Source organism: Delphinapterus leucas, chromosome 8 (assembly GCF_059928025.1).
Source record: "Delphinapterus leucas isolate spDelLeu-1000000601 "Yukka" chromosome 8, BTC_Dleu_Yukka2, whole genome shotgun sequence".
NCBI classification, from domain to species: domain Eukaryota; kingdom Metazoa; phylum Chordata; class Mammalia; order Artiodactyla; family Monodontidae; genus Delphinapterus; species Delphinapterus leucas.
This window is the reverse complement of record NC_143136.1, coordinates 8,799,884-8,822,624: the sequence shown is the minus strand read 5'-3', so window position 1 is coordinate 8,822,624 and position 22,741 is coordinate 8,799,884. Positions and strand designations below refer to the sequence as shown.

At 37.2% G+C, this 22,741-nt stretch overlaps 1 protein-coding gene across 5 annotated transcripts in view; it reads left to right on the top strand.

The window, feature by feature from the left end:
- PSMD1 (proteasome 26S subunit, non-ATPase 1) overlaps nucleotides 1-22,741 on the top strand; it is a 103,624-nt gene that overhangs the window by 71,136 nt on the left and 9,747 nt on the right. For 4 of the 5 annotated variants that reach the window (XM_022567939.3, XM_022567938.3, XM_089916229.1 and 1 more), the window contains 6 exons: nucleotides 1,800-1,916; nucleotides 9,081-9,183; nucleotides 14,529-14,698; nucleotides 16,430-16,522; nucleotides 17,954-18,040; nucleotides 18,613-18,759. In XM_022567939.3, the coding sequence (XP_022423647.1) occupies nucleotides 1,800-1,916; nucleotides 9,081-9,183; nucleotides 14,529-14,698; nucleotides 16,430-16,522; nucleotides 17,954-18,040; nucleotides 18,613-18,759 (717 nt within the window). The remainder of the gene's footprint in view (nucleotides 1-1,799; nucleotides 1,917-9,080; nucleotides 9,184-14,528; nucleotides 14,699-16,429; nucleotides 16,523-17,953; nucleotides 18,041-18,612; nucleotides 18,760-22,741) is intronic. The other variant, XM_089916228.1, reaches the window with a different exon arrangement.

Genomic DNA, 22,741 nt, shown 5'->3' with positions numbered 1-22,741 from the left:
GTTAAATATTTCTTGCATCTTCTCGATCTTTGCCTTCATTGTTTTTCTGAGGTCCTGGATCATCTTCACTATCATTATTCTGAGTTCTTTTTCTGGAAGGTTTCCTATCTCCACTTCATTTAGTTGTTTTTCTGGGGTTTTATCTTGTTTCTTCATCTAAGACATAGCCCTCTGCCTTTTCATCTTGTCTCTCTTTCCATGAATGTGTTTTTTGTTCCACAGGCTTCAGGATTGTAGTTCTTCTTGCTTCTGCTGTCTGCCCTCTGGTGGATGAGGCTGTCTAAGAGGCTTGTGCAAGTTTCCTGGTGGGAAGGACTGGTGGTGGGCAGAGCTCAGTAAAACTTTAATCAGCTTGTCTGCTGATGGAGGGGTTGGGTTCCCTCCCTGTTGGTTGTTTGGCCTGAGGCGACCCAACACTGGATCCTACCTGACTCTTTGGTGGGGCTAATGGCAGACTCTGGGAGGGCTCACGCCAAGGAGTACTTCCCAGAACTTCTGCTGCCAGTGTCCTTGTCCTTACGGCGAGACACAGCCACCCCCTGCCTCTGCAGGAGACCCTCCAACACAAAGCAGGTAGGTCTGGTTCAGTCTCCTATGGGGCCACTGCTCCTTCCCCTGGGTCCCAGTGCACACACTACTTTGTGTGCCCTCCAAGAGTGGAGTCTCTGTTTCCCCCAGTGCTGCTGAAGTCCTGCAATCAAATCCCACTAGCCTTCAAAGTCTGATTCTCTAGGAATTCCTCCTCCAGTTGCCAGACCCCCAGGTTGGGAAGCCTGACGTGGGGCTCAGAACCTTCACTCCAGTGGGTGGACTTCTGTGGTCTAAGTGTTCTCCAGTTTGTGAGTCACCCACCCAGCAGTTATGGGATTTGATTTTACTGTGATTGCCCCCCTCCTGCCATCTCATTGTGGCTTCTCCTTTGTCTTTGGATGTGGGGTATCTTTTTGGTGAGTTCCAGTGTCTTCCTGTCAGTGATCGTTCAGCAGTTAGTTGTGATTCCAGTGCTCTCTCAAGAGGAAGTGAGCGCACATCCTTCTACTCCGCTATCTTGAACCAGTCTCTTGCTCTGATATTTCGTAATATTGGGGATATCCTGGTAAACATTTTGGAAAATCCCACCATATGTGGGAAGTGTAACCATGGAATCATTTCTAGTCCTATTTGACTTAATTTGTGTTGCCATTCTCCTAGCAGGTAAAATCTTCTTTGTTTTGGGAGTTTTGTTTCTCTTTGTTTTTTGTTTGTTTCAATTTACATTCGATTTATTTAATATTTTAAATTAGATTTTGTAAAATCATCTTAAGATATTATCTTACTCTAGTATTTGAAGGAAGTTGGATACTTAGAGTCAGACTAGCCTGAGTTTGCTACACTTATGTGATTTTTGGCAATTTACTTTACCTGTCTAACTCTGTTTCTTTGTTTTTAAAGATTGTTTTGTATTGCTGTTATTGTTGTTTTAGGATGAAGAGGATTAAATGGATAATATATATAAAATACCTCCCACTGCACCTGGAAAATAATAGGTGTTTATCAAACATTAATCTCATTTTTTCTACTTTCTTTTTTATCTCTTTTACCCCAAGACAAGAGCACTTGTGTTGTAAGCTTCCTTTTCACTTACCATCAATTATATTGAAACTTAAAGCATACTCAGTTCTGACTGTTGCATCCAAGTAGTCTTAAATTAACTTGTGATTACAATGTTAGATGAAAATATTGACTTAGAAAGACAGTAACTAATCTGAAAATTTAGCTATATAAACTTTATTAAAAGTTTTTTTTGTTAATGCTTTCAGGAAGCAATTAATTTGCTAGAACCAATGACAAATGACCCTGTGAACTATGTGAGGCAAGGAGCTCTCATAGCTTCGGCTCTCATCATGATCCAGCAGACTGAAATCACTTGTCCCAAGGTGAGCAAACAAAAAAATTCTCTAGAAGAGAGCTGGTTCAGGCTTTTCTTTGGTAGCTTATCTTCTTTTGAGGACATTTCTACCTCAAATATGGTGTACACTGAACTCACAGAAAGTAAAGAGGTAGGAGAATAGGAGAACTTTAAGTATATAATACTCTTTGATTGCATTTTTTATAAATTTATGGTCACTTTGTTAATTCAGTTATATAGCCATACTTGAAAAATTAGAACTCATGGGTTGACAAAATCATAAAAATCAACTTGAATTTTTGCCTCCTGCTGTGCTTTTAAAATTTATTCAGTAGGATAACTTGTTCCTGTGATACAAGATACAAACTAAGTGGTCTATGATTTTTTTTGATCCATCCTTCTGAGGTAATAAAAACTTTATATAGTATATACAATCTCAGTTTAGAAATGAGTACATCCAGATTCTCTGTTAGAATGCCATTGCCCTCATTGGAGATCCCTTGGGCAGTGTTTCACATGGCTCCAGGAAGGCTTTCTTTCTTCTTTGACCCACATCTGTCCACAGAAACACTATTGCATTTTTTGCCCTTCTTGTAGGTAGGAGTATAATAGGCTCTCAGTGCAGCTTTGCCTGCCTCTCCCTCTCTCTCCCCCTCCCTCTCTCATTGCTTGTGCCTCAGTCAATAGCTATTGCCTCATAACTCATGTGTCAGATGTCAGTGCACAATGACCACTGATCATACTAGGCTCACCACATGCTCACCACATGGTCTCTCTGAAGCCCATCTCTAGGCTTAGCGTTAGTGGGAAAGACTTAAAGCCCAGTTTTCCCCGTAGAGAAATCCTTTTCACATATCCTTCTATTGATACAATCAAGTCCTCATATATACCGTGTGGGTGACCCCATAACAGATTTTGAGGCATCTGTTTTAAAATTTCCTCATGATAGTCTCTCGGACCTCATTTCAGACTTTGGTAACTAATGTATCTTGGCACCTCACCCAGAACTTCTCATTTTGTTGAGAAACAGAAAGTGCATAAATCTTATTACATATACTAAAAATTACCATGTGTGACATGTTTAATAGATGTATGTAGCTTACGCAGTAATTTCAGATCTTTAATTCTTAATTTAAAGTTAGGGCATTTAACAACCTTGTATAATTCTGCTCCTATATAAGAAATAGTCAAAGAAATTGACAACAGAAAAAGCCACTGGTACACTGTCTTCTGCCTCATTAAGCAGATTCATTTTTAGCAAAGTATCAATAGATAGACTGGGGAGGAGGAGGAAAAAAATTTCAGAACTCATTGATTGTTCTGTGGAGCTTTAATAGATTTCCTTTTCTGAGCAGTTGCTATCATTTTTGTTGCTGTCCTTTTTTTTTTTTTTTTTTTTTTAATCCAGTCCTACTCTCTCCTAAAATCACTTTTAAGACTTATAAAAATTGGATTATTGCAAAAAATAGAATCAAACTTCTCATCCTCTTTTAATAATACATTACTTAATATATTGTATCTTCTAGAATATAAACATCTTTTCAAGCAGACCACATTTCTTTTTGGTTTTTGTTTTTAAATAGAGCAGTTATGAGTAGCTTTTGCATCTTTTATTTCTACTTTTGATCTTCTGTTGAGCTTTATCAGCTGGAGGTTATCCAACTGAGTAATGTCATTAAAGAAGGAAGTTTGACCATGGAATGCACGTCCCCTAACAGTAATATATAGATATTTATTCGCTTTGACCTCTCATGTTGCTTTCTTGTTATATGTATTGTGAACATGACAAATGTTTTGCCATCTTCCCATCCTCTGCTATAGGGTTTCATTGATTTTATAACCATAAGCTCTGTACCAACAATGGCAGAGTACTTTGTAATGGGGGTGGGGTTAGGTTAGGGTAGGCTGTATAGTTTCAAAAACTTTCAACTATTTATTCTAATAAACAAAACTTTTTCATATTTAGAAAATGTAAAACATACAGCAGTTTAAATAATTAGTATTTTGTAATCATTCCATAAATTTTGTTGAATGAAGTCTTAGCTGATGTGAATATGTGGTGTACACTTGCATCTTCACATTGTATCAGAATCTTGGGTATTGATAAGAATGTTAAAACGCAGTTACAGCTGGTAGGCTGTGCCATTAATATAAACTCAATGGGGAAAGTTAAATGTGTACCCCAGTGACTACAAAAGCAAAAGTGTATACAACAAATGTTCTTTCTGGAAACACTATCCCTTAGAGTAAAATTGTTACTCACTTCATGAATCCTTAAACTTTAAGTTCTGTTTCATCGTTTTCTGCTCTTAAGCATGTGATCAAGAGCTTTGTAGACTATATATAGTTTATATCTCTCTCTTACCTGATAATTGCGAAGAAGGCAACATTGATATTCTGGGAATTCCCTGGCGGTCCAGTGGTTGGGACTTCGTACTTCCACTGCAGGGGGCATGGGTTCAGTCCCTGCTCCGGGAACTAAGATCCTGCAAGCCACATGGCGTGGCCAAAATTTTAAAAATTGATATTCTTTTGGGGTGGTATGTGATATTGCTGAAAAGAAAAAGCTGTTAACGAGCTTGAAGAGAAGTAAGTTCTCAAGGCTACAGAGTCCTAGTCACAAGGTTACAAACCAGTCCATGAAAATGCCTTGAAATCAAAGATCAAGTGTTAATTTCATCAAGACTATAACCCCCTCCTCAAAGGAATACAGAAGGGACATTTCTCAGATATTTTGTGAGATTTTTAATGGAAATTTCCAAAGGAAATGTTTTTTATGCAGTCATGATCTACCTCACATCCTTTTACAGAATGCTGTCTTAACACTAAGCTCTACACATTGTGGTCTTAGCTTAACTAACTCCAGTACATCTTTGCTTTTCTTCTGCCAGTTTCTTGCTCACTCACTCTCACAAACATAGACCCCAGAACGTGCATACACCCTTGGGTGATTACAAACCCAATTTAGAAGGCTCTTAGACCAGAGGTTCAGAACCATTTAACTAGAATACTGTTCTTTTATAGGTCCTTGGAGTTATTTTGTCTCCAGAACCCAACTCTTTATGAAGGATCTATCTTCTGTTTTTCTTATTAAATGAACTCCACTGTTAGCAGTTATTTGAACATGTATATAACAAGTATCATATATAGAATCAGATAAAAATATTAAAGTGTAAGAATGGGATCCTGTGCTCCTCCTTGCCTAATATCATCTAGCCTGAGGCCTGTTACAAAGAAGCTTCTCCCACCACTGGCATGTACCCTTTTTGGAAGTAGGATCATATTTGGCCAAGTTTGATCAGCTTTTGCAGTTTTAAAATAAATCAGCATGAACGTTTATATTATAAGGTTTTATTTTACAGCATAACACATTTTTAAATAGTAATTTATATTACCATACTGTTGCCTTAAGTAAGACAGGGATTTGGACCCTAAAAGTGTTGGTGGTAATATAAAGAAAAGGCACAACCAACTACCATGAACAAAATAATACTAATAAGATTGAGGAGGGAGCTGAAAACATCACTTGGGATATTGATAGTGGGGAAATCATGATAGCATTGCCTGGAATCTTGAAAAAGAATAAAGATAATTTTCACATTAGGCATGTTAAGTGTGAGATTACAGCAAGTCAGTTGGATTTAAGATGAGAGCATAGGAAAAAAAACAGAACTAAAGAAAGAGATGGGAGCTAGGCCAGATAAATTATATAAGTTCATGGCCTTTATCTGCAATTCTAATTTACAGAAAGGTCTGAAAACTAAGAGTTTTGTCTGTCTTTAAGGACTCGTTTGGCTGTAAAATCTGAGCCAGTATGAACTCATTTATAGCCTTTATCCCATTTAGTAAACATTCATTTTGCTGCTTCAGAAATATTAACTTGGTTGATTACGGGATATTACCCCCACGCTCCACTGAGGGTATTGCATAACTTATGGTGTGTGCACCATGTCACCTTTCTAAATTCTGAATTCCAAAATTCTTCGGGCCTCAGTGAGTTCGTGGAAGGAATTATATACCTAGTTGAAGTCATAAGAGCTAATGTAATGTCATAGAAAGAGAAAAGGGAAAAAAAACCTCTAAAACTGATCCCTGATGTACAGCTTCATTTCTATATCCAGGAAAACAGGAAAAAAAAAAAAAAAAAAAACAGGAAGAGACACACCTAGGTGATAAGTAACCACAGAAAAGACGTTTACGGAACTTTATGCCCTTCTCCCATCCTTTATTTTTCTCGCTGACATAGAAGTATGGGTTTTGTTTTTTTCCAACAGTATAAGGTGTACAGAGTTAAAAACATGATGAGTGTTTTAAATGCAGGATTTGGAGAAGGTAGATTTTAGATAATCAGGCCCAGCAGAAGGCATGGGTCACAGCATTGTCTGAAATTTAATTGTCTTTTCTGTGAGATTATCATAATATAAAATGGGAAATTAATATGATTTTCTCCTACAAATTCTAATTTGTTTTATGTGGGGGCCATACTATTCATAGCGATGAAATTGAGTCAGAAAATCATGATCCTTAGCCATGACTGCAATTAATTGTTTGTAATCACAAGCAAGCCAGTCATTTTACCTATCTTGGTTCCATTTTTCACATCTGTAAATTAGGCAGAGTAGACCAGATGGGCTCAAAGTCGCCTTCCAAATAAGATACTATCCTAACCTACTAATATAATAATTCTTTATGAAGAATCGTAATAATGAAAATTAAGTTACTGCTGCATAAGTAATAAAATGTGAGGAAAAATTTTTAAGTGATGAACAAAAACTAGCTTTTTAAAAGTACTAGTCTACTTAATATTGATTGGATAAACCCATTATGTATTTGCATTGATTTTTTTTATTCCGTCTTTTAGTTTCACCAAATGTCCTGTTGTTTGGGGTGTGGTTTTATATTTAAGTTCTTCTTTATAATGTACATACAGTGCTTTGTCCAGCGTTTCTTTTTGTAAGTTCATGTAAACTTAGCACATAAAATTTCCATCCTATATAAGGTAATATAAGTGTTCATGTAAAATAAGTTAAGAATCAAAGGAATTTGACTTGTTGAACCAGAGTAAAATCATCAAACCTTAGGATTTTTAAAACTAGAAGGGAATTTTATGATGATCTTATCGTGCAGGGTTTTATAGTTAGAGAAAGTAAGATGTAAAGAAGTGAGTAGCTTGCTAATGGTCATATGCTGGGTAGTGGCAGAGTTAGTTCATTGTTTTCGCTATCACATTCTGTCGTTGCCTATGAATAAATAAGTGAGAACCATTTTAAGGAATATCATTTTGATAGCAGTATTTAGGTTGCAGAGAGGGTAGTCATGGAGGACTGGTTGGACTCTGCTCTGATATGGTAAGACAGCCATGCTTACTGAATCATAAAATGCCTTTTACACATTACTTTACATATGTATTACTTCATATAGTCCTTACAGCAGCCGAAGAAACTGAGACTCAGAAAAGCCAAGTAACTTACCCAGACAGCTTATTAGAGCAGAGGTGTTTATAAGCCAGTGTTGTCCGGCCCTATGTTACTCTGCGCTGTATCACAGTGTGGCCTCCCCGACCAAGATAAATGAAAAGGGTAAGAGATTCTGAAAGAATACGTAATGCAGATAAAATCATTATATTGGGAAACTCAAATTCAATATTTTCTGCCTTTGGCAGATTTGGGGAGCTCTGGTGATCATGTGCTTCTTGAACAAGCCGACTTCTTTCTGGGTGCTTACCATTTGAAAAGCACTTGGTGGGAAAATAGAGAAGTGTAAGACATGGAGGAAGCATAAAATATTTCCCTTATTGTCACCCAAAAATCAGATATTTTGATGAGAACATATATTTTATAAATATTATTTTCTAATTATAGAAGTAATATATGTTAATTTTAGAAAAATACAGAAAATAATAAAGAAGCGAACAAAAATTACCAGTAATCCCTCCCTGAATGAGTCAACATGTATTCCATTTAGGTGTGTCCTTTTTTTTTAAGATTTTTTTTTCCCTTTTTGTTTTTAATTAATTTTATTTTTGGCTGCATTGGGTCTTCGTTGCTGCGCGCGGGCTTTCTCTAGTTGCAGCGAGTGGGGGCTACTCTTCCTTGGCGTGCACAGGCTTCTCACTGCGATGGCTTCTCATTGCGGAGCACGGGCTCTAGAGTGCAGGCTCAGTAGTTGTGGCTCGCAGGCTCTAGAGCACAGGCTCAGTAGTTGAGATGCACAGGCTTAGTTGCTCCACGGCATGCGGGATCTTCCTGGACCAGGGATCCAACCCGTGTCCTCTGCATTGGCAGGCGGATTCTTAACCACTGCGCCACCAGGGAAGTCCCTTGATGTATTCTTTTGGTAAGAGTAATTATTGTGATGTGTCCTCTGAAAATTGATGTGTGAGCATAATGAAAATCTTTATTGTATATGTGAATATAAATCCAAAATATGCCTCACACAGCTGCAGTGAAAGGTAGTTTGTTGTAAGGTAGAATTGAAGGACTGTGCCGATTAGGAAATCTGTAGGTTGATGGTGAGCAGAAGAGGTGTAATTCAGAGTTCACTGAAAGCCTTAGTGTTCACTTGAACTGTTTAAGCCTGCTGACTAACAGTGGTACAATATGAAATCACACTCAGCATTCCCCTGAGTCTGAATCATCCACTGTGGAATGAGGATTGAAAACAGAGCTGGTGCTCCCATACCAGAAAAGTCATGACATCCATGATTTCAACCATGGGACTGTTCTGCCTTCAAATCCGGTCCAGAACCCTCTCTTTTTTTTTTTTTTTTTTTTTTTTAATAAATGTATTTATTTATTTTTGGTTGTGTTGGGTCTTCGTTTCTGTGCGAGGGCTTTCTCTAGTTGCGCGAGCGGGGGCCACTCGTCATCGCGATGTGCGGGCCTCTCACTATTGCGGCCTCTCCTGTTGTGGAGCACAGGCTCTAGGTGCGCAGGCTCAGTAGTTGTGGCTCACGGGCTTAGTTGCTCCGTGGCATGTGGGATCTTCCCAGACCAGGGCTCGAACCCGTGTCCCCTGCATTGGCAGGCAGATTCTCAACCACTGCGCCATCAGGGAAGCCCAGAACGCTCTCTTTTTGAATGTTGTGAATCAGAACTCAGGTTTCATTGCATTTGAGCGGTCTATTCCCCGCTCGAAAATGACACAGCAAGTGAATAGAACTAGACTATAATTGGTTTTCTTGTTCCTTCAGGTGAATCAGTTCAGACAGCTGTATTCGAAAGTCATCAATGATAAACACGATGATGTCATGGCCAAGTTTGGCGCTATTCTGGCCCAGGGCATACTGGATGCAGGTAAATGTTTTAAAATCTTCCAGATTAATTTGTCTGTTTAAACTAAATCTAATGAAATATATGTTCTAACTATATGACAATGTAGAAATTGAGTCTGGGACAAATTACTCCTGGAGAAAATTTGGAGCCTGTAGTTCATAGAAATAATTTAGTAGAGTTAAAACTGCAGACTATTACGGTTTGAATCCCAGTCCCTTTACAGTACTAGCTATATTTCCCCTCTTTATGTCTGTTTTCTTGTTTCGTAAGGTCTACCTCATAGTGTTGGAGGATTAAAAATATATGTAAAGCCACTAAAACAGTCTCAGTCACTTAGTAAAGTGCTCAGTGAGTGTTGGCTGATTTCTTTTCCTTTAATTTTCTTAGTATATATCAGTTTTAAACAAGTTGACATTGGAAATTTTTTGAGGAAAAAATTAGGTTTTAGACAAACTCTAGCAGCTGAATCATCCTAAAATAAGATACATGGAATATTTGCCTAGTAAGTGCATAGCACACTGTACCAACTGGCTCCTGACTTCACATTCTTCACCACTACGCTATGGTTTATTTAGAAAGAGATGGGCTACCCTTTCAAGATAGAATGGTGTGCTTTAGTACCTTGGACTTGGGGTTCATTCAACCTATTCTTTAACTGTTATTACTGGTGATATCTCACTCAGTAGGGTAGAAGGGAGGAAGCATAACTATTTCATTCAAGTGTGAGATTCTTTTTCTAACTGTACCCTAGGCATGTAGAATATAATCTTTTTCATTAATCTTTGCTAATTTGGAAGGTAAAACGATGTATCTCAAGGTTTTCATAGTAATTCTATTACTAGATGAGCTTTTCTAAAACTTGTTGGTTATCTTAATTTCTTCTAATAAAAACACTGTTAGCCATATTTATTGCAAACATTCTTTTATTGGTCAACTAGAAATGTGTTTATATTTCTAGTGAAGGAAATCAGAGAAAGAAGCTGAAGTTTTTGATATCGTAAGTTTTTTTGTTAACCTTGTCAGGTTTTGTACTTAGAGTATTTTTAGTCATATTAAGATTTTCAGCATCCTTATTTTTTAATTTTAGGTAATCTCCCTTATATATAAGGCTTTTTAAAAAAATCTGTCTCCTTTCTAATTTGATTATATTATCTTTTTCTTAATTAGATTTGCTAGAGATTTCTCTTTTTGTTTATATGCTATTGCTAGTCTCTTTTTCCCCTAAATTCTTTATTTTTGCTTGACTCTTATTTGCTTTTTCTTTCTTAGAATGTTGGTGCTGTTTTCTAAATTTTTTTAAATTAATTTATTTATTTTGGCTGAGCTGGGTCTTAGTTGCAGCACGCAGGATCTTCGTTGCAGCATGTGGGATCTTTAGTTGTGGCATGCGAACTCTTAGTTGTGGCATGCATGTGGGATCTAGTTCCCTGACCAGGGATCGAACCCGGGCCCCCTGCATTGGGAGCATGGAGTCTTAGCCACTGGACCACCAGGGAAGTCCTTGTTTTCTAAATTTTTGAGGCAAATACCCTTCTCTTTTAATCCATTTGTCTAGTAAAGTTTGTTCTGTTTTAATTTTCCAAGAAGTTGAGAGTTTTCTGCTTAAATTTTTAGTGTTTAACGTACAATTTATATTTTTCTCTCTTTTTAATTTAAAGATAGGTCGTTGCAGCTGTATATAAATAAGGACAGTATTCCATAGATACTTTAGATGAAGTAAACCATTTCAGTTCTTGATGGTATTCTCTCCCATGTATAAATGATACAGACATTGACAATGCCATAGGTTCTCCTTTCTCATTCTTTGCCACCTTCCAAAATTTTTACATTGTCATAGCTCATAACATTTACATACTCTTGTGAAATCATAATTCTCACAGTTTAGTCTTAGTTTCATATTTAAAGGGATTCAGTGCTCACCACCATTTCTTTTATTGCTGCTTCTTTTTCCAAGGTATCTATACTAAGACTTAACACTTAACTGACTGGATTTTGTCAGTCTCTAGTTTACATTCGGGTTCACTCTCTATGGGTTTTGATAGATGCGTAATGATATGTATCCACCTTTACAGTATCATACAGAATACTTTCACTGCCTTAAAAATCCTCTGTGCTCTACATTTTCATCCCTCCCTCCCTCCCCACCCCCGCACCCCCAATCCCCCGGCAACCACTGATCTTTCTGCTGTCTCTATAGCTTTAGCTTTTCCTTTTCCAGAATGTTATATAGTTGGAATCATACAGTATGTAACCTTTTCAGATTGGCTACTTTTGGTAACTGGTTTTTAAATAGGATTTAGAAGTAACATTTTACTACTCCATAATCTTTTATGTTTTCTTTTAGCTGCTAGTTTTTGAAGTTTGTAGTTTTAGGCTTCAACCCTTTACTCATTCTTTAGTACTACTAAATTAGAGTCATTTGTTAAGAAATTGGGGAGAGAATAATTCTTTGTTTTAGCTTTATTCTGCCATCTTTACTAGAAGTCCTCTCTCTGGTTTCCCCTCCTTCCTCTTTGAGCCCTTCTCTCCTTCCATCTCTTACAATTCTTTGTTTTAGTTTTATTCTGCCATTTTTACTAGAAGTCCTCTCTCTGTTTTCCCCTCCTTCCTCTTTGAGCCCTTCTCTCCTTCCATCTTTTTTTTGGGGAGTGTCTGTTTGATCTGTGGTGCACCAATCAAGTTTTGATGCTTCTTTCCATTTCTCTTTTTAGTGTCATTAAGTACATGAAAGTCGTGTACTGCCATATTTGCTATTAGGAGCATAAGATTATTTTCTTACCCTTTTTCACTTTGCTAATATCCTTTCTTCCTGGAAAACATTTCTGCAACTGCATTAGAAAAAATTTTAGTCCTGTAATTTATCTCTCAGAAGTTAATGGTAGTAGAGAAAACCTGGAGAGGGCAACTTCAAAGGAATGAGTAAAGTTTATGAGAACTCACTCAATGATTTGGTTTCTTCAAGGAGAAAAGCTGAAGATTAAGAAAGTTTATGGTGAAGTTTGTAAAACTGTGCAAACACTATCAATAGAATAAACTTGCCCTTGTTTCATATTAAATCTCAAACTATTAGAACTAAAGGCTAGTTTAGTTTCTAAGTGTGAAGAAGATAGGTTTCATTGAAATAAAAGAAAATTCAGCTTCAAAACTTAGATCAAATATCACATTCTCTAGGAAGCCTTTCCCCCCTCTTCTTCTACTGTATTCAGCCTCCACCATGTAGGTGGGCCTAGTACCCAGTTATACCTAACGTAATACTTTTGTGCCTTATTTTAATTATCTAATTATCTGTCTTCACTAGATTGGAGGCTCCTTGGAATCTTTTTCAGTATTTCAAAATTTTTAATATATTGTAAGCATTCTGTGAATGTAGGGTTTAGAATAGGGAAGAATATAAGTAGACAGTAAAAGTATAACTCATTCCTGTTGGAAAAACACAATTAAAGTATACCTGATTTATTTCTAGGTAAAATCTTAAATGAAATATCTGTAGAGGGAGTATTAAGAAAATCTAGGTTATTTGGTTGAACAGTAGAACGCTGATTCTTATAAAAAATGCTTTTTTTGGCTTAGTAAAGTTAGTACTCACTTCCTAACTCCAAGCAAAACATGAAGGCAGGACTTCCCTGGTGGCGCAGTGGTTAAGAATCGGCCCGCCAATGCAGGGGACACGGGTTCAAGCCCTGGTTCGGGAAGATCCCACATGCCACAGAGCAACTAAACCCGTGAGCCACAACTACTGAGCCCACGTGTGACAACTGCTGAAGCCCATGCACCTAGAGCCCGTGCTCGGCAACACGAGAAGCCACCGCAATGAGAAGCCCGCACACCACAACAAAGGGTAGCCCCCACTCACCGCAACTAGAAAAAGCCTTTGCATAGCAACAAAGACCCAACACAGCCATAAATAAATACATAAAAAACATGAAGGTGTCTGTGTGATACTGAGATGAAGAGAAGTGAAATGTGAGCAATGGAAATCCAGAATTGGAATTCATATTAGGATGGTGACTAGGCACAAACAAGCCTTATTTTTATGGGCTATATTATATAAACTAAAAGATTCGTGTCTTAAAGTTCTGGGGTCCAACACTAACACTGTTACTATAGGCCAGAGGCTGCAACACAGCAGCCCATGGGCCATACCTGCCTTAAACACGTTTTTGCCTGCCTAGCAAAATTTGCAAAATTTTGTCCGAAATCCAGATTCAAGTGTACTCTTAAAAACAAAATTACATAGTGACCCTGGATCTAACACCCCTAGTAACATGTCCTCTTTAAATATGACACGACCTTTTTTTTTTTTTTTTGCAACACGCGGGCCTCTCACCGTTGTGGCCTCTCCCGTTGCAGAGCACAGGCTCCCGATGTGCAGGCTCAGCAGCCATGGCTCACGGGCCCAGCCGCTCCACGGCATGTGGGATCTTCCCGGACCAGGGCACAAACCAGTGTCCCCTGCATCAGCAGGCTGCTTTCAGTCCAACTTTTCTCATTTGTTTACCTGACCAGTTCCTAAAGACATTCAAGTTTGCAACCCCTAAAGCCTCCTAGAATCTCAGCTTTATGAGGTCCCAGTAGAGATCTTAGCTAACTGATACTTGGATCTTAGTTCTTGTTTACTAGCTTTCAAACTGTGTTTCTCTGCACTCCCTCAAGGGAAAGTCTAGGGGATGTGGAAAGAGGTAGATTTACAGGTCAGATTCAAGCCCCAAATCTCTTCTGATTTAACAGAATTAGCTCTGATTTCATTGTTTTACATATTGTGCTTCCTCAAAAAATTTTTTCAGTTGAATCAAGGATTGGATATTAAAATTTTTCTTTTGTTAGTGGTAGTGCTCTAGTTCAAATGCTCAAGTTCAAACTCTCATTTTGCCAATGGGAAAAAAAAACTTTTAGAGGTAAAGTGATTTGTCCAAGATCACAAGGCTAGTTAATCTTGGAGCTGCCTGCATTCAGACATGACTAAAGCAGAAAGAATAAAAATAAGCAAACAGTATTTACCTCTTGTCTCTTTGCCACTGTTTACAAATATGATATGTACTAAAATTTTACTTTTTGTTTGCAGATTAAAAGCCAATGTACAATATAGATTAATATTTAATTAAGCATACACGTTCTGATATCCTTCAGGCTTAGTTTTTGAAAAATGCCTACCTATATAGAAAGAAGTTCTAAATTACCCTTAGTCCAGTATTTCCAATTTTGGAGACCCTAGATAGCTCATTGGCTAACTAATTCCAGTGACTTCATATTAGATTTTAGAACTATACTCTCAAAATAATCACCAAATTTTTCCCTAGTGTAGTACTTAGAAATCTTTATTATTGCTCAACTAGATTCATGTTTATGATTTCTCTCCTTTTCTACAGGTGGACATAATGTCACAATCTCCTTGCAGTCCAGAACTGGGCACACCCATATGCCTTCTGTGGTTGGCGTCCTTGTCTTTACCCAGTTCTGGTTCTGGTTTCCTCTTTCACACTTCCTGTCATTGGCTTATACCCCTACGTGTGTCATTGGCCTTAACAAGGACTTAAAGGTATGTTTGTGAGACCTCAGTTTTATATTGTATCTTCACCATATCCTATTTGCCACCCACTCACGAGGATTTTCATAAAATCTTAAAGATTAGTTGGCATCTTATTAATAAAGTACTTTCCCTTCAGACTGAGTCATCACCTTATTGAGAGGAGTGTGTTGGTGGAAGTTTTGAAAATCAAGTCTTTTTACTAACTGCGTAACCTTGGGTAAATCAATTGAGAGCGATTGGTAAGAGGGGGGCAAAATATTAAAATATGCAAAGGATTTATAATCACTGATGAATTTTATTTAATATTCAAGGTCTGTGAGAGCTGTTGTAGGATTTCACGCAGATAAATGACATGATGAGATTTGCATTTTAGAAACATTCTGATATCAGTGGAAATTTGTTACAATGCTATTGCAATAATCTGGGCAAGGAAGACCTAAACTAAATCTTATTAAGGAAGGAAGGTTTGAGACAGGGATATGTTTCAGTGTTATGTGATGCTAGAGCATTTGATGGAAGAGAGGATTGTTGCTAAAGGGAAAACAAGATAGGAGGATGTCCGTTTGGTAGTGGCAGAAAGCAAGACCAGCAGTGAGGAGCCAGGGACACTGACAGAAAGAAACTAGTCACTTAAGTCAAAGACTTAAGGTGATACATTCCCTGTCATCACACACTATCCTTTTTTTTTTTTTTAATGAGATTTTTGCTTATGTCTTTTTTCTCAGTCCTATGGCCTGATGAATCACTTTCTTGGTCTTGCATCCTCTCAGAGGCTTTTTGATCTTTAAATAACTCTTACATTTGGTCATCGCCATTGTTAAAACATTCTGTTAAGTTTTCAGAGTGGAAAAATTTTAGGCCAAAAAATGGCTGGTAAAGATTATTTCATTGAATTGATTTTTTTCAGTATAGCTGTATAGCCAATTAATTATCCTCTAAGTGTTTCAGTATTAAACTACTCACATTTGTAAATATTGAGCAGTTTTATCTCTCAGAGCAAGAATCTTTTGTTTTCCCAATCCCCAACATTTAACATTGTGGTTAAACATACTGTATAATCTTTAGGGACTTCTTCCTCTGGCACACAATTTTATGATCTCTGTTTCCATTCCTTACAGTGAAAGTGGGATGGAAAAGACAAGATTGCTTGTCCTAGTAAATGTGATGCTCATTACCATTCTCTTGGGTAAATAGAGAAAAATTCAGACTAGAGAACTTTAAACCTGGTCAATAAGTAATGCAAAGCCGACTTTTCCATTAGGCTCATGCTAGACTCTTGTAAGGTGTGATTATATGGTGTAGAAACTGTATATGGATGTGTATAGGTTGTTAACTGTGGTACAAGGAAGGGACATGGAAGTTAGGAATGCAGGTTAGATAGATGACACTTTACAAAGAAGGTAACAGTTGATCTGACGCTCACACTGTGAGTGGGACTTAACGCACTGAAGCAGGATGTGCGGTCAGTAAAAATGAAAGGGATGCCTGTTTAAAGGCACAGAGCTTGAAGAAAGTATAGGGAACCACAGTAGTTCTGTAAAGCACCTCAAAACTAATTCAGTGAAAGAAGAGAGATGCCTTTAAGGGAGGAGTGGTAACATAATTGAATAACTGTGTAATTTAGCCAGGATTGAAACTTCTGGCAGCCCTTGGCATCTGTATGCTTGTTAAGAGCATAGAGTACTTAAATCTTGATTTTGATTATTTTAATAGAGGGGGGGAATTCTCTTATTTCTTCAGATGCCGAAAGTTCAATATAAATCAAACTGTAAACCATCAACATTTGCATATCCTGCCCCTCTGGAAGTACCAAAAGAAAAAGAAAAGGAAAAGGTAGGTTTTTTGCTACTTTGAGCACCATTTGTACCTATATAGGAGCTGCTTAGTGTTTTACTTGGGTTTGTTTTAAATATTGTTATGTTTTAAAGTAGGTATTTTTAAAGTAATACTTCTCATAGTAAAATCCAACGTTACACAGGAATATAAAGTGAAAGCCCTTTTCTCTCCTGGTCATCCAAGTCCCATGTTGCAGGAATCACAATTTGTGAATCCCTCCAAATGTTTTTTCTGCACATAGCTATACTTTTTATACCACAAATCAAATTATTCTGTGTGCTGTTCTGCATCTTATTGTTTTCACTTTAACAGTTTTTTTAAAAAACTTTCAATGTGTATTGATCTCTTTTTCCAAAGCTGCAGAGCAATCCCTTTATGTATATATCATTGTCTTACCAGTTCTTTATCTGATAGACATTTAAGGTTATTTCTGATTTGTCACTGTTACAAATGGGACTGGAATAGAGTTTTTATACGTGTATATTTGTGCACTTGTACAAGTATATCTATAGGTTAGGATCTTAGATATGGAATTGCTTGATCAAAAGTAATGCACATTATTTATTTTTATAAGTGTCAACTAAATTTCTTTTCAAAATGGATATAACCAATTTATACTCCTCCCCACAAGCATGAAGACACTCATTGATACGTGTTAAGTTAAAGTATGGTGAAATTGAGAGCTGTGCTTGCCCCTGTAGTTTTCTCAGTAAAATTACCCTTTATGACACTTGAGGTTTAGGAAAATGATTTTTTCCCTCAAGAAAATGTTCCATATTAGCCAGTTGACTATTTGCTGTAAATGTTATAGTTAAGTAGGGATAATTATATAACTGACCAAATTTGCGGGTGGTAGGTGATGGTATCCTTTGACAACAGTATCTTGTTCATCAGCTGTGTTTCAGGGCCCCCTCCCTTTTGAGTCTAAAACAAAGGCAGCTTTACACCATTACTGCCCAGCCTTTCGAAGTACCTGTTTCACCTTTGATTTCAATGAGACCCATCAAGGAGGATAATTCTAGGTTAACGACTCACCCACTGTGGATTACCATTGTAGGGCATCTAGTCCAGTGAGAGATCTTTACGACCAGGTTTGGAGAAAATTTTTGTTTTCCAGTGCTTTCCCTATGAAGTAAAAAAGGATGTGGCACCCAAATCTCTACCTTAGAAACTTATCATAGCAAATTCACATCCAAGGTATACTACAGATGAAAAAAATTAGAGTTATATTGGACACAGGCCTCTAGGAACTAAAGATTTACCTGATGACTGTAACAGTAAGTTATCTTTATATTCCCAGACTATTTTGTTCTTTATGATACTTACTACCAGGAAACAGAATAGTACTGTAGAACTGAATTCTCATTGGGCTTGTATATTTGCGTGTAAGTAAGGGATTAAAATGATTTACCCTGTTCACTCCTCTAGGTTTCCACTGCTGTGTTATCTATAACTGCCAAGGCTAAAAAGAAGGAAAAAGAAAAGGAAAAAAAGGAGGAGGAGAAAATGGAAGTGGTAGGTATAACTTGGTGGTCATATGGGTTGATGTAGCTTTCTCTGTCATGGTCCAGATTCTTCCTTAGTTGAACATTGTTATACCTTGCTCTTGGCTTCCTTTAAATAATTATCCTGTTCCAAGCATGGAGACTCAAAATTTTAATTGGAAGAGACTTTAGAAATTATACCCATTCATGGGAAGAATAGAAGGGTACAAATCAAAAATGAGTTCTTGGAGGAAATGACAACTAAAATGAGTTTTGAAGGGCAGAGTAGGATTTTCATTAGACAGTGAGATGATGGTGGTAGAGAGAAAAGCCCTTTCAGGCAAAGGGAACATCATTTATTTTTGAATATCGCTGATGATAGAAAAGCCTTCTCACTCTTTACAACTAAGTTAAGTATCATTCTCACCCCCAAGTAGAGTTACCATCTCTCTTGTCTGAGTCTGGTATCACTTTACTTCTACTTCCGTTATGTCTAATCCTAACTACCTTTTGCACCTAATAGTTGCTCAGTAAATTTATTAAACATTATTCAGTGATGTAGAACAGAAGTGAACTTTTATGGGGCTATTTTTTCCTGCCTAGGATGAGGCAGAGAAAAAGGAAGAAAAAGAGAAGAAAAAAGAACCTGAGCCAAACTTCCAGCTATTGGATAACCCAGCCCGAGTTATGCCTGCCCAACTTAAGGTCCTAAGCATGCCAGAGACCTGCAGATACCAGCCTTTCAAACCAGTAAGTCACCAATGGCCCTTAACTATATACCAGTAGGATGTTAATCTGTAGGGCAATGGAATCTTTATAGAGAAGGATAAATCTCCAAAGTATTGGGAAAAGCTCTGTAGTACTAATAAATCTCTTAGCAAAAGAGGACATTCCCTTGCATTCCATATAGATTTGGGGAGACTTTTCTTTGTGTGACCCTGCAAACATCCTTCATCTACCAAAGGCTTACATCATGGAAGTTTCTAATACAGCATAGTGATTTGGACTACAGACTCTGGAGCCAGACATCCTGAGTTTGAATCCTGATTCTACCACTCTCAGCCTATGAGACCTTAAGCCAAGTACTAATCCTCTCTTCCTCAGTTTTCACTACTATAAAATAAGAATTATCATCCTTAACTCATAGGAATGTGATTGAACAAGGTAATACATTTAATACATAAGCACTTAGAGTGTTCTATTTTACAATTAGAAAAGGATCTTCATGCCATTTAATTTATTCTAGGGCAGAATGTTTCATGTTAGAAACAAATGCTGATCAGAAATTTGAGCCATGATAATGTCTTTATTTTCTAGGTTCTTGTATCTCGAAAACTAGAGAACCATTAGTAGACATATTTAATACATTCAAATGCTGGGCCTGTCTCAAGTGTCATAGACAAGATTTCTAGATCCTTATAGAAAAGTAAACGCATTCTCATCAGCTTGAAGGTGGTCCCTGATGGTGGCGACAACTCTTAACCACAATTGTGAGTCAGGCTCTTACCTGACTAGATTATCAGCTAGAGGAGGCGAGGGCAGAGGATGGAAGATATTTAGTGGAAGAGCTAGAATTGGGCGGAACTGAGTTTATATTGCAGATCTGCTGTTTCTTAGCTGTGTAACTGAGAAAAGTCATTTGATTGCTTCGTCTTTCAGTTTCCTCATCTAATAATTGGGATGGTGATACTACCTACCGCCTAGGAATATTGTAAAGATTAAATAGGTTGTTATATGTGAAACACTTAAAACAACATGTGGAACATGGTAAATCCTCAGTCAGTGAATATTACTTGGTGGTGGTGACAAATCATCAGCCATCTGTGGGCAGCAGGCAGTCAGGCCGGGAAAGACGGAATAGCTTGCAGGTCTTCTCCCATCTCCTATTAATTTTTCATTGCTAGGACCTAATACTGCTTGGTCTGTAGTGTCGAATGAATGAATTAATTGAACCACTAATGGACATATTAAATGTAGTCGCTATCTAATCTGCAGCCCAGCTCGCTAAAGTGACATGTTTCCGGAGAATATATTCTAACAGCATCCTTTCAAAACTGCTCATGCCAGAACAGGTATATTAGTACACAACTAGTGAGTACTTTAAGCACACAAAACACCTAGTGATTTTGACAATTACGAAGAACTAAAGAGAGCAAAGTATATGCTCAGTGTCATGAGGCCATATGAGGAGACTGGTTTTCCTCAGCTGGAACTTAAATGATTGTTAAGCCTTTGCTCAAAATAAATCCGAGGAAGCTGTAACAGTTGTTCATTTACAAGCGAAAAGATTTCTTCTGTCTGTGCCTGGCTGACTATTGAAGGGAAGGTGTGCCCCAATCACACACATAGCCCCTCAGCAAAGACTCGGAGACTTATTGTTCCAGGTGTTTAAGGAAATCCCTGGCTAGTCATTAGCTGTCCAATCAGGTAACTGAGAGAAGACTTCAGTGATCACACACAACAGAAAATACTTTATAGAAAAGTCACAAAACAGACAACAACAGCAAACCCTGGGGAGAGGTGAGAATCTGATTTCCAGAGTTGCCACATTGTATTATTTAAATGTCCAGTTTTCAACAGAAAATTATAAGATATACAAAGCAATAAAACATGACTCATACACAGGAAAAAAGCAATAAATAAAACTCTCTCTGAGGAAGCCTAGATGTTGTACATAATAGGCAGACTAAATCAACTAAAATATGTTCAAAGAACTAAAGGAACTATGTCTAAAGAACTAAAGGAAAGTATAAGAATGTTATCTTAACAAATCATGAATATCAGTAAAGAGATAGAAATTGTAAAAAATAATCAAATAGACATTCTGGATTTGAAAAATACAATAACTGAAATGAAAAATTTGCTAGAGGAACTCAACAGCTGATTCAGGAAGACTTGAGCAAACTTGAAAATAGGTCATTTGAGGAACAACAAAAAAAGGGTGAAGAAAAAATGAACAGACCTGTTAAAAGCCAAGCATACCAGCATACACAGAAATGGGCTAATGGGAGTACCAAAAAGAGAGAGAAAATTATAGAAGAATATTTGGAGAAATAATGACTGAAAACTTCCATAATTTTATGAATAACATTGATCTACATATCCAGGCTGCTCAGTGAATCCAAGTAAGATAAAGAGATCCACACCTAGACACATCATAATCACACTGTTGAAAGACAAAGAAGGATTCTTTTCTTCTTTTTTTTAACTGAGGTAGCATTGGTTTATAGCAAATGTAAGTTTTGTGTATACAACATTATAATTCACCTTCTGTATACACAGCAGTATGCTCACCACCAAAACTCTAGTTTCCATCCATCACCATACAATTGACCCCCCTTTCTCCATTTCACCCTCCTGCACCACCCCAGAAGTTACTGTTTTCTCTATGGTTTTTTTTTTTTTTTGCTTTGTTTTGTTTTGCTTGTTCATTAATATTTTTGTTTTAGTCCATATATGAGTGAAATCATGGTATTTGTCTTTCTCCATCTAACTTATTTCACTTAGCATAATACCCTCAAGGTGTATCCATGTTATTGCAGATGGCAAGATTTCATCCTTTTTTTATGGCTGAGTAGTAAGTATTCCAGTGTGTGTGTGTGTGTGTGTGTGTGTCACATCTTTTTTATCCATTCTTCTATCCATGGGCACTTAGGTTGTGTCCATATCTTGGCTGTTATAAATAATGCTGCTATGAATAGAGGGGTACATATATCTTTTCAAATTAGTGTTTTCATATTCCCAGAAGTGGAATAGCTGGATCATTCTTTGAGGAATCTGCATACTGTTTTCCACAATGGCTACATCCATTTACATTTCGGCCAACAGTGTACCAGGGTTTCCTTTTCTCCACATCCTCTCCAACCCTTGTTATTTTTTGCCTTTTTGATAATAGCCGTTCTAATGGGTATGAGGTGATATCTCGTGGTTTTGATTGATTTGCATTTACTTAATAATTAGCAATGTTGGACATCTTTTCATGTGCCTGTTGGCCACCTGTATCTTCTTTGGAAAAATATCTATTCAACTCCTTTGCGTTTTTTAAATTTAGTCATTTGTTTTTTTATTGGTCAGTTGTAAAAGTTCTTTATATATTTTGGATATGAACCGCTTGTATGATGGATATATGATTTGCAAATATCTTCTCCCATTTGGTAGGTCTTCTTTTCATTGATGGTTTACTTTGCTGTGGAGAAACTTTTGGTTTGAAGTAGTCCCATTTGTTCATTTTCACTTTTGTTTCCCTTGTCTGAGGAAACATATCCAGACAGATACTGCTAAAACCAATGTCAGAAAGCATACCGCCTGTGTTTTCTTCTAGGAGTCTTATGGTTTCAGGTCTTACATTCAAGTCTTTAATACATTTTGAGTTAATTTTTGTGTATGCTGTAAGAAAGTGGTCTGGTTTCATTCTTTTGCATTTGGCTGTCCAGTTTTCACAACACGGTTTATTGAAGAGACTTTACTTTCTCTACTGTATGCTCTTGGCTCCTTTGTCGTAAATTAGTTGTCTGTATATGTGGGTTTATTTCTGAATGTTCAGTTCTGTTCCATTGGTCTGCGTGTCTGTTGTGTCTGTTTTTCTGCCGATACCATGCTGCTTTGATTACTACAGCTTTGTAGTATAATTTGAAATCAGGGAGTGTGACACCTCCAGCTTGGTTCTTTTTTCTCATGATTTCTTTGGCTATTCCAGGTCTTCTGTATTTACATTTTAAAATTTAGGATTTTT